Genomic DNA, 17,367 nt, shown 5'->3' with positions numbered 1-17,367 from the left:
CCAGAGCCCCTCGTCGGAGAAGACAGTCCAGCCGCTAGGGAGCCGACCGCCGCAACCCGCCGCCGTATCGGAGCAATGTTTGGTCGCCAAACGAGGTAAAAATTCTACCCTTTGCTCAGAATTTGATTCTAAACCCATCTATTGCCAAATCGGAGTGAAAGCACTGGCCAATTGGTCGGAAAACATCGTCGAAGCTCAACGGCGTTGCTGCGGGGTGTTTTAATTTTCATCTCCAATGAGGCCCTTCTTGATTCCCGTTCGATGTGATTTTTCCACCGTTGTGATAACTGTTTCCTCCTCTATAGGTTGACCGGAGCAAAACACCAAACCGCAACTTGAACCGGAGGAGTCGCCGCACCGGAGAGCCTCACCCCCGGTGAGTTTCAGTTTTCCACGTTTTTCCGATCCACCGAGGGTCCTAAGTGTGTTTTCTCATAGGAACCGATGCAAGTTTGGATGAATTCGATCGAAAACAGTCAAAAAAAGGCCAACCTGAGGCGGATCACAACCGCTCGCGATGGTGCCGTCGCCGGAGCACAGCAGAGCCACCGTGCCAGAATTTCAAAATTGGCTGAGTAGGCCCTGGGTTTGATTTTTGGGTTATTTGGGACATGTGTAGGTACCGTAAGCGCGTTTCAGTTCCCGATAAAAAATTCAGGGAACCTAGGGACCCCCTGTAGGCGCAGTGACAATCTAATTTTCGGTGTCAAGTCAAGTAAGGATCCCTCACCCTATTTCCTATCATAGAATTGAAGTATGAATAAATGATAATATTGTATTTTGTACAAATTAAATAGATATGCATAATTAATTATGGTTGCTAATGGAGCCCGAACCGAATATTTTTCTCTGTCGATTCCTGTTTGATTTATTTTACAGTTTAAATACATTATGGTATCTGGTCTATCTATTCTATGATTTTAAATGCATGTATCACTACTTACTTCACTACTGTTTGATTTTGAAAATATAAGATATGCTTGCTTTGTTGGATGCAAGTTACTTTTTTATATATTCATGTTTGAGTTGGTAACGGAGACTAAGGACAAATAGGAATGAGATGTGATTTGATAAATGGATAAGATGAAAGTATCACTAGATATCCTGAGAGATGGTGGACGGACCGGGTTCATAGAGAACCCTACCGTTAACGTTATCTCATACCGGACGGGGTATGAAGACTTGGTCATTTGACACTCATACCGGACGGGGTATGGAGACGGCCCACTTCACCCTCATACCAGACGAAGTATTGAGATTTATTATTTTGGTGCTCATATCGGACAGGGTATGGGGACGGCCATGGAATTAAGATTATTAAGGAGAATGGTTCACGTGTAGAGGGGACCCCTATGGATCCCCATGGATACTAGTAGACTGGTAAAAATGAGAAACGGTGATAATTAGTTATTGTTAATGAATACGGATTTATGATGTATTTTATGTTATTGATTATGCATGAAATTGTGATCTGCATGATGTTATTGTCTTTATAAGTTGTTTTCACAGGTTCTCCAAGGGTAAGAAAAAAGGTAAGTGGTTTTATTTTAAATAACTGTATTGGTTTAAAATTTGTACTCCATTGGTTGTTTTCGGTTTTCTACCAATCTTTGCTTCTGTGACGGTGATATAGTGTGATGTTCTTACTGGGCTAGTGTAGCTCATTCCTTATTTAACCATTTTAGATCAGGAAGACCGAGTTCTCGAGCCCGATCCACAAGAAGACGGCGAGTAGATACTAGATACTTTATAGTTTCCTTTATTTTTTTTATTTCTCGTATTTCTTTTAAAGAACTTATTCCGTGATATTGTTTAGTACTTTTAAGTTATTGTGTAAGTGATATTAACCTTAATCTTTTATTTCGCTTCCGCACTTAGATTATTATATGTATTTCCTTTTGAATTTTCGGGATCGTTACATAATACACATAATTCTTACTTATTATGTGATCAGGAAAATTTTGAAAATTCTTTCTATCTCGGTTTACGGTTCTTTCGAAAATCCGAATACTGTTTGGATAGTTTTTTTTATTTATAATAGAAAAAATATATATTAAATTATTAATAATTTTAGAAACTATATTACACGAAATTAAAAATATATTTTACCTTCGAACATGCCGTGCCGATCGTTAGCGCCACCATGCGCCATCACACACGTATCACTGAAAATGTCAAGGGCTGGTGATCGAATCAGCATGCAATGTCTAATGTGGCGCATCATTTGGGTCGCCGCCCTTTCATTTTTCTTCATTCATTTTATTTCTTTTTATTTCTTTTCTTTTATTTTTATTTTCTTTTATTTTCTTTTTTCTTTCTTTATTTTTCTTTCTTTCTTTTCTTTTCTTTTTTTTTCTCTTCTTTTTTTTTTCCTTTTTTTTTCTTCTTACCCCTTTCCCGCGGCTCCTCTTCTTTTTTTTTTCTTCTTCTTCCTCCTTTCCGGCAACTCTTCTTCCCTCTCTTTTTTTCTTTCTTCTTTCTTCTCTCTTTCTCTCTCTATCCACCGCGTGTCTTCTCTCTATCTCCTCTTTTTCTCTCTCTAACTGATGGCGATTGCTCTCCTCTTTCTTTCTCCTTCGATTGCAGCGTCGCGCAACACCCTGCGATCCTTCTCTCTCTCGCTCGTGGATGCCGCTCGGCCCTCTCTCTTCTCTATCTATTTTTTTTTCTTCCTTTCTTTTTTTTTTTGTTACTTAATTATATATAAATATACATATATATATATATATATATATATATATTATATGCCACGATGTTTTCTTCTTCTGCTCCCAGAGTGTAATGTTTTCTTCTTCTGCTCCGAGAGGACACTCTGGGTTATTCTTTTCTTTCTTTCTTTAGTTTTTTTTTTCTTTTGTTTAATTATATATATATATACACATATACATATACATATATATATATATATATATTCCATAGAATTTTTTTTTTGTACCCAGCTGGGTATTACATATTCTGTAAATTATTATACATTCTATATTGATAAGATCACTTTAGGATCTATTATTTAATAACAAATTATGATAATAACTTACATAATAAAAATTATTAAATCAATTAGCAATTGACACTAATAAAAATTATTTATCTAAAAATTTATTCAACATTGTTATAATTTATTCCCAAAATCAAAGCTTTGATCTTCATTATTCTTGGCCGACAGTTCGGATTGCGTCAAAACATCTTCAATCAAACTCAGCACATTCAGATAAGAAGATCCTCCCTCTTGCATGACCGTCCTCGCCGTTTCCCCAAGCTTTCTCGCTCGATCTCTCCGCGTTTCACCTTCAAACTCATCATCTCTTCCACTGCTCATCATGAGCTCATCAATGGCGTTTTCCACGTCATTTCTCTTCACCAACACGCCGACTTTCTCTTCGTCTCCCCATCTCACAGGGAGTTCCACACCTATTCGAACACCAATCTTCAAAACCTCGACGATCAGCTTCTCGTTCAAGAACTGTTCAGAGAATAATGGCCAAGTTATCATCGGCACTCCGGAGCATATCCCTTCTATAACCGAGTTCCACCCGCAGTGAGTCAAGAAACCTCCAATGGCTCGGTGAGATAGTATCAGAATCTGGGGTGCCCATCCCTTGATCAAGAGTCCTCTGTCCTTTACTCTCTCTGCAAATTTATCATCTTCCAGCCATTTCTCTAACTCCTCATGGGATTTCTCTTCTGTTTTAATCACCCAGATGAATGGTCTATTTGATGATTCTAAACCTAACCCAAGTTCTATCAGCTGCCGTGGAACCAGCCGGCAGAGACTTCCCAGACAAGCGTAAATTACTGAGCCGGGATTCATCGAATCAAGCCATTCTAAGCATTTCTGCTCGTCAATTCTCGCCTTGTTTCCTCTTTCAAACTTGTCTAAACTCTTCTTATTGCATGCAGAAAGCGGCCCAATGCACCATATTTTCTTGTTAATAGATCTCTTATACTCCTCGGCGAAGCCATGTTCTAGTTCAGTGAAGGTATTTACTACAACACCAAAAGCTGTTTCTTCAGCCTCCTTCATCTTCTCCCGAACATGATCCATATCAGGATTTAGACTGATAAATTCTCCGGGTAACTGAGCCTTTGTTACTTTAATCTTGTGCGGCAATCGAGGCACCAGAAACGATTCAGCGTCTGAGGAAACTGAAAGGTGAGGCTTGTAGAGTTTGACATTATGAGAAGTCAACAGTGAAAAACAGCCCATTCCATGAAACACGATTCTAGGAACGTTAAACTTTTGAGCTGTTGATGATGTCCAGTAAAGACATTTATCTGAAATTATGCATGAGATGGGTAAAGGGTCGTTTTTCTGAAGAAAATCTTCAATGGGTTTTTGAAGCATTCCGAGTGCTTTGTAGAATTTGTCAAGTAGGGTTTTTGAAGAGAGGGTGTCGAGACTCTCGCAGCCTGGAGGTAAGCCGACTTCCTGCCATGGAAATGGAATCTGGACTAGCTGGAGTTCGGCGGATGATTCTGATTTGGCTCGGTCGATGACTGTGTTGAATCTTGAAGCGTTGTGAGGAGTGGTGATGAAGCTGACAATCACGCCTTGCTGACTGAGAATCTTAGCCATGTCAACCATGGGGATCATGTGACCTTGCGCCATTAACGGTATGAGAACAAAGTGAAGTGGCCTGCGCGTCGATGATGCCATTGCTGGAAATTGAAAGAAGGTGGTGGGAATTTGCAGAGCCCAAATTTGGTGACTTGATCGGATTAATTAATTGAATAATGAATATCGTCATGTTGAGCAAGTCATGTACCTGAAAACGCTTGACTTTGAATCGGTCACCACTTTGTACACCGATACAATCTAAGCTTACAAATATATATATGTAAATATATTAATAATACATGTGTACGTATATATATATATATAGATACAAACCGTTTACTCGAGTCCCCTCTGATACAATATTGCTGCATTTCGGCTGGACTAGACTTAAATTATAGTTGATTTGGTCAAATAGGTAGGGGCGTAGCGTACTGAATGCGGTTATATATATATAACAAAGTTAACTATAGGTATTGACCCTGTTCCTTTATATATATATATATATATACCAAAGTTAACTATAGGTATTGACGCTGTTCCTTTATATATATATATATATATATAACCTATAGTTAACTTTGTTTCTTGCATATTACAATTCACATAAATATATATAATAATGAGTAAAATTATTAATTTTATGAAATTAAATATTATAAATTAATTTTATAATATATATGTAATATCTGGATCTGAAATTTATTATGACATCAATTTTAGCATTTAAAATAAATAAAAATTTATTTATAAATTAATTTAATTTAATTTTTATTGAATTTATTGAAAAAATAGATTACAAATATAATTGAAATTTTTTTAAAGAAAAATTGGTGAAAATTTGAGTTCGGAAGTTATTTTTGAAAGAAAAATTAAAAATAAAGGGTTAAATACAAATAAAAAAATTGTATAATGTAGGACCGCTTAGTCAGCAGCTCCGACGAACCGGAGCACGCTGCATGGTAAGGCACGCTGACGTCGGTGCTACGCGGGAGGCCACGCAGGCGATCCGCGTACCCCGTGATCGGACAGCTCAGGATTGATCTTGCGCGCGTGGACGGCTCGGATTTGTTTCTCTCTTAAGCGCGATCAGACAACCAAGATCAAATCGCGATAGATGACCTAGATTTATTTCCTTCTTAGGCGCGATCGGACGGACGACATCGATCCCGATAGATGGCTTAGATCAACGGGGGATGGATATAAATACATCGCATCATATAGGAACTCGAACCCTAGCCGCCAACCACTGCCAGAGAAGAAAAACTAGATACCAGATAAGAAGGCCGACTGCCATCGCACTATAGCCACCGCTGACTGCCAAAAAAAGTAAAAATTCTCTCTACTCACTTGAAATTCGATTCTGAGTACCTATGTGGCCAAATCTGAGCAAAAAGGACGATAGGTGAACCAGAAAATGCGGGCAAAGCCTGGCAGAGCTGCCGTGGTCCAAACCCCTCTGATGAGCCCCTTCCTTATTTCTATGCCACGTGATTTTTTGATCATTGTGTTCATCATTATTTTCTGTGCAGGTTAGCCGAAGAAAAAACATCAGTCACGAAGGAGGACCAGCGGAGCCGTCGCACCCGAAGGTCGCCCCCCTTCCCCCCCTCCAAGCTGGTAAGTTTAATTTTTTGTGATTTTTCGGCCAACCGAGGCCCCTAACGTGTTTTTCTACAGGGGTACGACCAAAACCGGCAAAAATTGGATAGGCCGAGGCAAACTGCCGCCGTGGGCAGCGGAGCTAGCACTAGAGCACAGTGGCGGCGCCGTGCCGAAACTCCAAAATTAGCCAGAATGAGTTTTGGACACTGATTTTGGATTTCTGGAGTATTTTAGGTATGTGACGAATATTTTGGATTCCACAGAAAAAATTCAAAAAATTCGATACTTATTAGGAGGCATAGTAAACATCGTAACGTCTCGAAACACCGATCCAGGTAAGGGCCTATTCTCCATTACGGTAAATTAAAGCTTAACAATGTATAATTTCATGTTTTTATAAAAAAATTAGAAAATCCTAAAAATAATTACAAGTTACTAGTGGAGCCGGAACTGGTTAGTTCACATTTGTCATGATTCCCTGTTTATTTGCATGTACTGCTTAAATTACTTACTATTACATTGTGTATGTTTACATTGATAGTTTTTATAGTCTTCTCAACTATCTAGATTATTTGGTCCATTCCTGCATGATTTATCTAGTTATCTGATTACTCAGTTATTAGTTATGATAAATTAAAACGCTTGCTTAAATTTCGTTTTATTGATATGTGAATATACAATGCGATATTGGTATTGCGTAGTTGGTTGTTTTGTTGATGAAAATCTGTACGTGAAAAACTTATTAGGTACCCGAAAAAGGGTGAACGGACATAGTATATAGGGAACCCTACCGTGAACGTTATCTCAATCGGACGAGGCTGGAAAGTTCCTTACTAGTAAGGTTTGGGAGATATGATTTACCTTCATACTTGATGGGGTATCGAGGTAGTAGAATGTTTGACATCCATTATCGGACGGGGTATGAGAACGATCAGTTAATTATTTAAATTGAATATTAGATTTACGAGCAGAGAGACATCTCTATGGACCCCTATGGGTAGCAGTAAGCAGGTAAAAAGGAAAGGGTATTGTCTGTTGTTATCATATGCGTGAAAATAGAAAGTGATATGAATATGGGTTTCCATAGGTTGTTTTTGGAAAAGCTCATTATGTAAGTATGAAATAAATGATTTTCTTTATATTAAATGTATTTACATCAAATTAAGGGCTCCATTAGTTATTTTTATGATTTTTATCAATTTTTAATTTTTCGTATATGTGATTAGTGTGATATTCTTATTGAGTTAGTGTAGCTCACCCTTTCATTAACCATTTCAGATCAAGAAGACCAAAATTAAGATCCCGATCAGCAAGAGAGTTATAAGTAGTTTACTATCCGGACTCCCTTCAAGTACTAATGAAGGTTGTTTCAGGATATTTATTTATTTGTTTTTCTTTAATTACCGTTTGTCTTTTAGAAGAGATATTCTCATAGCCTTATTGGTATTCTAAAACTATTATTACTTTATTATTCGCTTCTGCATTTAATTTATGAATTTATTTTTATTTAAGTTTCGAGTCTCTACAGTTGGAATCAGAGCCACGTTCCTCCGAACCATTCCTTACACAAAACTTAAGAAACACCAAATATGAACTATCGCTCAATCATTTCTTGTGAAATGCAAATTAGTGGATTAGTGGTTTTCTTAGTGAGTTAGTGGTTATTTATCTTTAATAGCGTCTGCTTATTTTTGTCCTATTTAAGCATACTAATTTCATAAGCAAAACTCACTTGAGTTCAGTATAATTCTTTTATTACTCTATTTGTACATCTGGTATCAGAGCCAGAAAAAGAAAAAAACTAGCAATATTTTTTGTTCCACAGCTAATTTATAATTTCACTCGTAACCGACAATTTATGATTTTCATAATTTTAAATCATTTTTCCAACATAAATTAACAAAAAAATGATGTTGTCACACTTAAAATTTTTTATACTTCACCTTACGTTCTATCTTGTCTTGATCATTCACTTTAAGGTTGCTAGCTAAAAGTTGCATTCATCCCCCTCATTAGTGGTAAGAAGCACCTATTGCAAATCAAAACATAACAACACCATTTTCAGTTGTCAACACTCATATATACACCAATAATAATAATAATGATGATGATGATGATGGTGATGATGATAAATCTTGTATTTCTAGAAGTTAAACCTGTATTTGTAGGGTAGTACGAAAATCATTATTTTTCAGAGCTTCTCAAAGCTTGACAAGCTTATCAGCTACATTTTTAGAAATTTACCCATTATTGAGATTGGCAAATAAGGCACCTATTTTCCTTGAATTGTCTTCTATTTCACACTTCTTTGCTAGATTTGCAGGGAAGCCTCCAAGTGCTTCTGATATTTCATTGAAAAGTCTTGTGAATTTTGCAACAATAGGAAATAGGGAAGTGCCTTATTAATAGTCACTGTCATCTTGCATAAACCTAAGACAATAAATTCAAAAAGTTCCATGTACTATTAACCAAAACAATGAGAAGTAGAAATTACTCAAAACATCTGAAGTGTCAGCATTCTGCACTATCAGAGGTGTAGTTGTAAGCATAATGTTTTGTTGCACAGATGTTGGCTGAGTTGGATTAGTTTGTTGCATTGATGGCATTGGACCTAATCTAGGTCTAAGAACAACACTTGTACTAGACATTGACATAAACCCAAGAGGTGTGGGAGTGGGAGCAATAACCTATGACATTTTAGAACCAGGAAGTTAGCCAATTTGAGAAGAAACAGGTCCTAGGAAACAGGTGTAGATGGTATAGGATATATAGGTTTAGCAGTTCCTTGAGCAAAAATGCAAAATATTTCAGTATACAGTTACAACATGATATTCATACCTTCCGATAGGAAACAAAATGTAGATATACGGACATGATATAATTGAGAACTCAAAGTTGGCTGTTGACACTTATCAACATTTCTCAACCTCAGGGGAGTTGAAAGAACAAAGGTTGTTCTCATGGTTGACCGAGTGGTAACAGAAGTAGAAGTAGGAGCAAAGATAAAATAAATCAATGCATAAAAAGAGCATATTTCACAATAACTGAAACAACCTTATCTTATGTTAAAAAATTATTAGAGAAGATCAAAAGCTATCACTTGAATAAAGGACAACTAAATAAATTTTTAATTTTCTAAATGCAAAAATAAGGATTGCGTTAGATGTTCACCTTCTTTAGTTCTGAAAATCTATATCTAGTTGGTTTGGAATGAGAAAAATAGAAGGATTTTTTATGGGGTTGAGGATGTAAATGATTTTGATATTTTTAAAAATAAATGGTTCCTAACCCCTGGTTTTTTGTTACATCGTCATCCTCTTTGTCTAAGGAGGATTTAAACAGAACTTGTTGATATTTGTAAATTTTATACATGTGCGCCATCCCCTTGGTTCCTATATCAATATAATTCATACTTTATATTTCAATATATATATATAGATTCGTTAAGCATGGTCCGCACAGGAAATTGATGGAGAGAAATCACATTCACCCATATCCTACACCATAGACTAAACTACACCCTACGCAGACTAATTCCAAGCCTATACACTTCATATGAAGCCCAAACACACATTCAGAACAGTCAAGTTCAACTAGTAACAAATACCAGAAAAGTTTTACGAACTCTATTAAAAGATTCTAAGAATGCAAAATACCAGAGGAACTTACTGATGCTGGGGGGCATAAACATAGTATGTGGCTGTTGAGTCAGATATGATGTGGGGTGAGTATACCCAACTGCATAGGTTGAATTAAAAGGTTGCTGATAGTTATCCTCATATGGACTAATAGGAACACTCTGTGGCAACTATGATGATGCTGCCTCCTGACTAATTAGGAAAGGGAAAAAAAATAGTTTACAAAACTAACAAAATGAAATTGAAAGAAGATTACATAAGAAAGAATGCAAGACCATAAACCTGATAATATATTTGAGATATTTGTGATTGAGAATTGTCAAAAGCCACAATATTAGTGTTTTTTTTTTTGCACTAGTAGCAAGAACATCAGCTAGCACCAAACTTACAGCAATAAGAAGAACATTTTGGACAATAGCTAGATGCTTGAAAAGAATTAAGAGTCCAATAAAAACAAAAGGGGCATTACAAAATGATGAATTGTCACAATTATTTTTGTTACAAGCACTACATTAACAAGCATAAAAAACTATTGCATCACCATTGAAGACGTGGCCCAACACTCTAGGGTGCAGAGACCTACATATAAACATGTCCTCCAGTTTGTCTATTTTATTTGAACCAAAAATAGTGAATGGTCTTGTCAATACATAAATGTATAACGTCTCAGGAATTTTAATTATATTTATATTCATCATTATAGGAACTTGATTCACACTTTTCCCAACTACTTCTCATCAATGAACTCCTAACATAATGTAATTTTTAAGGAGGATGGACCCATGATATATTGAAAGGTACAAAAGACTAAGCTCGTCTACTTTTGCAGGAGAATCCTCTTTTGAAGAGGCCGAGTACTGGTTAGCTGAGACAGAGAAGGCTTTCGCGACTCTTGGGGTGGTTTCTGAACAAATGTAATTGTCACCTACATGCTTGTGGGAGATGCAGGTCGCTGGTGGCAGCTCAAGCAGGCCACCCTACCCATTTCAGTCACTTGGGAATAGTTCCTGATGACCTTCAATATAGAGTACCTCCCAGAGCACCTCCGGTATCTGAAAGAAATGGAGTTTGCACACCTAGTCCATGGTGACTGTGTCAGAGAATATCCAAAGGTTCCTAGAGTTGGGCTGGTATTTTCCTGAGAGCATGATGGATGAAGGCAGAAAGACAAAGAAGTTTAAGTGGGGCATTTGTGAGATTAGACAACATCTGTACATGTTCGAGCTCAGTACTTACTCAAGCATTCTGGCTAAGGTACAACCAGTGGAGAAGAACTTTTGCATATTTTCTTTAGCAGTGGGGAATTCCATACTCCAATTTCACACTACAGACTAGCACCCATTGCACCGATTTAACAGAACAAGAGACCTAGGCCAGTGACTCAAGCTCTTCCTCGGGCTCTGGTAACAGGACGCAATAGGACTTGCCAGCACTGTGGCAAGGATCATGGGGATCAACCCTACTATTGCATCAATAATACTTGCCGCATATGTGGGAGTGCTCAACATTAAGCGAGAGAGTGCCCGTGAAATCAGAACTAGATCGAACCTCCTATCTAGGGTAGAGCTTACAACCTCACTCAGTAGGATGCTGAAGCTAACCCAGACGTGATACAGGATACGTACACTATCTGTAATCACCTTACACATATTTTGATTGATACTAATGCTTCACATTTATTTGTCTCACATACTTTTACAACAAACTTGAATGTATTACTTAAAAGCCTTGATTCTGTGTTGCTTGTGTCTATTCCTAGGAGTAGGACACTACTAGCAGAGGTTATATACATAACTTGTATCATGAACATAGCAGATAAAAAATTGAGTGTGGACCTAATAGAGATTGACACGGGAGAACTTTGATGTAATATTAGGAATGAACTGGCTAGCGACGTATCACGCCACCGTAGATTATTTTAACAAGAAACTTGTATTCAACCCTCCTAATGAAGAGTCAAATACAAGTTAATAAAAATTTTAAATATTATTCCCTCACGACAATTTTCTTATTACAAAGTGCTTTAACTCGGTTGTTTTCTCTATACTAGGCAAATTTAAGAAAGAAATTTGCATTCAAGAGATACTAGTAGTTCGAGACTTCCCAAATATGTTTCTTGATGAACTACTCAGGCTATCAGTGGATAGAAAAGTTGAGTTCACTATAGATCTTCAGTCAGATACCCAACCTATCTCGATTGTCCCTTATCGCATGAATCATGTTGAGATTGAAGAGCTAAGGAAATAGATTCATGAATTTCAAGATAGTGGGTTCATTCGACATAGTGTGTCCTCTTGGAGTGCTGAAGTCACATTTATAAAGAAAATGGATGAGACATTAAAGTTATGTATTGACTACAGGGGATTGAACAAGATCACGATCAAGAACAAGTACCCCTTTTCCAGGATCGATGACCTTTTTGACCAGTTATAGGGTGCCCAGATCTTCTCTAAAATAGACTTGTATTTAGGTTACCATCAGGTAAAGATCAGGGCAGAGGACATTCTCAAGACAGCCTTCAGAACTAAGTACGGACACTACGAGTTCCTGGTCATGCCATTTGGACTAACCAACGCACCAATAATTTTTATGGACTTAATGAATAGGGTTTTCAGACAATTTTTAGATCAGTTCGTCATTGTATTTATCGATGATATCCTGATCTATTGAAAAAGTAGAAAGGAACACGCTCACCACTTGACTCAAGTTTTGCAGGTTCTCAGAGAAAAGAAGTTGTATGCAAAATTGAGTAAGTGTGAGTTTTGTCTCGAGCAGATTACCTTCATATGACACATCATAATACGGGTGGAGTGTCAGTGAACTCCAAAAAAGTTGAGGCAGTGTTTGGTTGGGAGAGATTGACATTGATTAAGGAGATTCATAACTTTCTAAGAATGACAGGTTATTACCGCAGGTTTATGAAAGGATTTTCTAACCTAGCCACTCCTTTGACCCGGCTCACAAATAAGGACGTTAAGTTTGAGTGGAACAAAAACTGTGAAAGACATTTTTTAGAACTAAAGAAGCAGTTGCTACAACACTTGTGTTAGCTTTACCAAGTGGGACATGTGGATATACAATTTATATTGATGTCTCCTACATGGGGTTGGGTTGTGTTTTGATGCAGTATGGGAAGGTCATAACCTATGGGTCTAGGTAGTTGAAGAATCATATTAAAACTACCCCACCCACGACTTAGAATTTGCTGCTATTATCCACACCTTGAAGACCTGGTACCACTACTTGTATGAGGAGACTTTTCAGATATATATTAACCATAAGAGCTTGAAACACATATTCACTCAAAAAGATCTCAACATGCATCAGAGACGTTTGATAGAACTCCTTAAGGACTACAATTGCAACATTTTGTATTACCCGGGCAAGAGCAATGTAGTAGCCGACGTGTTCAGTAGAAAAAGTGTAGGTATGTTAGCTTACCTAATGGTTTCGAAATGCAGGATAATAGGGGCCGCACAACAAATACGACTTCAGGACTTGAAGAGAGTTACATGATTGCCCTACTTGACTATTCAACTTGAATTGATCTAGAGAATAATGAAGCTCAATATGCCGATTTCACCCTAGCAGCTCTCATGAAAGATGCAGAACAGGAAATAAATTCAGAATTTCAGGTCTCTACTGATGGGTTGCTCAGATTTCAAGATATGAGTAACAGTGAACTGAAAATGGACATTATGACAGAGGCTCATAGCTCAAAGTTTATCATACATCCCGAAAGCACTAAAATCTATCAAAGTATGCGATTCTGGTTTTGGTAGAACAGGATGAAAAGAGAGGTAGCCGACTTTGTTTTCAAATGTCTAATATGTCAATAGGTTAAGGCAGCCATCAACGCCTAAGTGGGCTACTTCAGCCATTACCGATACCGGAGTGGAAGTGAGAATATATCACAATGGATTTCGTGACAGGGTTGTTTAGGGCACGCTCAAGACATGATGTCATTGGGGTAATTATCGACCGGTTCACCAAGTCTTTTCACTTCTTGGCTATCAAGATGACCGACCCTTTAGATAAGGTAGTGAGAATGTATATCTGAAAGATAGTCAGGTTACATGGAGTGCCAATGACAGTAGTATCCGACAGAGACTCCAGGTTTACTTCTCAATTTTGGTCTAGTTTTCAGCAAACTATAAGAACGAAACTATCTCTTAGTACTGCATTTCACCCTCAGACCGAAGGACAATCAGAGAGGACGATTCTCATACTGGAGGATATGCTCTAAGCTTGTGTTCTTGACTTTAGGGGGTCATTGGGATGATCACTTATCTTTAATAGAGTTTGCCTACAATAACAGCTACCAGACAAGTATCAGCATGGCTCCGTACGAACCATTGTATGGCCGCCCATACAGATCATCGATCTATTGGGAAGAGATGGGTGATAGAAAATTATTCGGTCCAAATCTTATGGATGAGACTGTAACCAAGATAGTTAAGATCATGAAGAACATCCAAATGATTTAGAGCAGACAGAAGAGTTATGCGGACACCTGGAGGAGAGATTTCAAATTTAGAATTTGAGAAAATTGATTGAGTGTTCCTCAAGGTCACCCATTTCAAGAAAATCAATAGGTTTGGTAAGATGGAGAAATTAAATCGCCCTATTCATTGGGCCATTTGAGATCTTAGATAGAATTTGTACTGCCGCCTACAGACTAGCACTACCTCCAGAGCTATCCAGGGTTCATAATGTGTTTCATGTCTCTATGCTATGCAAGTACAACTCAGACCCCTCATACATCTTGGCCCACGAGCTCCTTTCACTCCAAGAGGATCTATCCTATGAGGAGGTTCCAATGGGTATTGTAGACCGAAAGAGCAGAGTACTCCGCAATAAAGAAATTTCATTCATCAAGGTACTATGGCAAATTAACATGCAGAAAGAGGCCACATGGGAGTTAGAATCAGACTTCAGAGCCCAATATCCTCAACTATTTGACTCATTGAGAGGGTGACAAATTTGAGGGACTAAATTTCTTTTTAAGAGGGGAGAGCTGTAATACCCAGGTTCGAAATTTAGTCCGGGATCAATTTTAGCATTTAAAAATAAATATAAATTTATTTATAAATTAATCTAATTTAATTTCTGTTGAATTTATTGAAAAAATAGGTTAGGAATGTAATTGAAAATTATTTTGGAAAAAATGAGTGAAAATTTGGGTTCAAATGATATTTTTGAAAGAAAAATTAGAAATAGAGGTCAAAGTACAAATAGAAAAAATTGTCCCATGTAGGACTGCCCAATCAGTAACCCCGACGAAGCAGATCACGTCACGTTGCAAGGCACGTTAACGTCGGTGCCACGAGGGAGGCCACGCGGGCTATCTGCATGCCCTGCGATCGGATGGCCCAGGATCGATCCCGCGCGCATGGATGACCCAAATTTTTTTTCCCTTAAGCGCGATCAGACAACCGAGATCAAACTGTGATGGACAGTCTAGATTCATTTCCTCCTTAGGCATGATCGGACGAAAGATATCGATCGTGATAGATGTTTCAGCTCCTTCAAAAAAACCTCTTATGAAAGAGATTCAAAGATGAGTAGTAAGCCGTAATTGAGTGCTTGTTTTACTAGCTTCTTGGAGCGATTAGAATGCCATGTGAAGGCGGCTCCTGAGTGAATTCCCTTTTAATCTCACTTATCATTAAGTGCTTCTCTGCTCAATAATCCCAATACTTAAATAAGCAAGTCATGGTTTAAGTTATGGTAGTGGCCTGTCCTCTCTCCTCCTCTATGTATACCCAAGTCAAGTTACCAATGCATCTATTTCTCAATCTTTCTGACTTGCTCTTACGGAACCAAAGTCGAAAAGATTGAAAAAAATCAGTCATTCACAACCACTGATGAAGGATTCCTCGAAAAGTTAAGGATTAGTAATCCGTTTTAGAAATCAAATGGATTTGATCTTATACATACGCGAGGAAGGTAATAAAAAAAGAAAGAAGATGAGTTCTTCTTTACTTTTATCACTTAGGAGCCGTGCGAGATGAAAGTCTCATGCACAGTTTTGAATGAGAGAAAGAAGTGAGGAATCCTCTTTTCAACTCTGATTCTCCCACTCCAGTCGTTGCTTTTCTTTTTGTTACTTCGAAAGTAGTTGCTTTAGCTTCAGCCACTTGAATTTTTGATATTTCTTTTTATTTCTCATCAAATGGGAATCACATGGAAAACCAAACTGTAGCTGTCAGCTCTCGCCGGAGAAGAAAAATTAGATGCCGGAGAAAGAGGCCGACCGCCGCCGCACTGGAGCCACCATCGATCGCCAAAAAAGGTAAAAAAAATTCTTACCCGTCCGAAATTCGATTTCAAGCACCCCTGTGGTCAAATCAGAGCAAAATGGACGGTGGATGAGCCGAAAACTACGGACAAAGCCCAGCGGAGCTGCCGCGACCAAAACTCCTCTGACGAGCCCCTTCTCGATTCTCATTTTACGTAATTTTTTAATCATTGTGTTCAATTTCTTTTTATGTGCAGGTTAGCCGAAGAAAGAACCTCAGTCGTGAAGGAGGATCGGCAGTGCCACTGCACCCGGAGGTTCCCCCACACCGGTAGGTTTTGTTTTTTGTAATTTTCCAGCCAATCGAGGCCCCTAACGTATTTTTCTGCAGGGATACGACCAAAACTGGCTAAAACTTGCCAGGCCGAGGCGAACCACTATTGAAGCACGGCAGGGGCACCGTGCCGGAACCCCAAAATTGGTCGGAATGAATTTTGGATACTGATTTTAGATTTCTGAGGTATTTTTAGGTATGTGACGAGTGTTTTGAATTCTATAAAGAAAAATTCAAGAAACCCGGTACCCGTTAGGATGTATAGTAGACAGTGCGACGTCTCGAAACATCGATCCACGTAAGGATCCCTCACCTTATTTTTCATTATGGTAAATTGTAGCTTAACGATGTACAATTTTGTATTTTTATGAAAAATTAAGAAATTTTAAAAATAATTATAGGTTACTAATGGAGGCAGAACCAGTTAGTTCATATTTATCATGATTCCTTGTTTATTTGCATGTACTGCTTAAATTGCTTACTATTATATTGTGAATGTTTATATTGATAGTTTTTATAGTCGTCTCGATTATCTGGGTTATTTGGTCTATTCCTGCATGATTTATCTAGTTATTTGATTACTCGATTATTGGTTATGATAAGTTAAATCGCTTACTTAAATGTCATTTTATTGATATGTGATTATACAATGAGATATTGGTATTACGTGGTTGGTTGTTTTATTGATGAAAATATATATATGAAACGCTTACTGGGTACTTGAAAAAGGGCGGACAAACCCAGTACATAGGGAACCCTGCCATAAACATTACTCAAGTCAGACAGAGCTGGGAAGTCACTTACCAGTAATGTTCGGGAGATATGGTTCAACCTTATACCGGACGGAGTATCGAGGTGGTGGAATGTTTGGCGCTCATTATCGAACGAAGTATGGGAACGACCGGATAATTGTTTAAATTGGATATTGGGTTTACGAGAAGGGGGACATCTCATACCGGACGGGGTATCAAGGTGGTGGAATATTTGACACCCACTA

At 37.9% G+C, this 17,367-nt stretch overlaps 2 protein-coding genes across 2 annotated transcripts; one reads left to right on the top strand and one right to left on the bottom strand.

Moving 5' to 3' along the window:
• Positions 1-2,979: 2,979 nt before the first annotated feature.
• LOC110822685 (UDP-glycosyltransferase 73D1) lies at positions 2,980-4,793 on the bottom strand. The gene has a single exon (XM_088209446.1). It carries the CDS (start codon positions 4,652-4,654, stop codon positions 3,110-3,112), a length of 1,545 nt encoding a protein of 514 aa, XP_088065572.1. The 5' UTR covers positions 4,655-4,793; the 3' UTR covers positions 2,980-3,109.
• An 8,320-nt stretch (positions 4,794-13,113) lies between these two features.
• LOC148252801 (uncharacterized) lies at positions 13,114-16,541 on the top strand. Its single transcript, XM_088210378.1, has 5 exons — positions 13,114-13,222; positions 13,348-13,554; positions 13,728-13,834; positions 16,294-16,367; positions 16,460-16,541. Exons 1-5 carry the CDS (start codon positions 13,114-13,116, stop codon positions 16,539-16,541), a joined length of 579 nt encoding a protein of 192 aa, XP_088066504.1.
• Positions 16,542-17,367: the final 826 nt, after the last annotated feature.

Source organism: Carica papaya, chromosome 8, assembly GCF_054855325.1.
Source record: "Carica papaya isolate Zhongbai chromosome 8, ASM5485532v1, whole genome shotgun sequence".
Taxonomy (NCBI): domain Eukaryota; kingdom Viridiplantae; phylum Streptophyta; class Magnoliopsida; order Brassicales; family Caricaceae; genus Carica; species Carica papaya.
The sequence above is the reverse complement of the archived record's forward strand: the minus strand, read 5'-3'. Positions and strand labels throughout refer to the sequence as shown.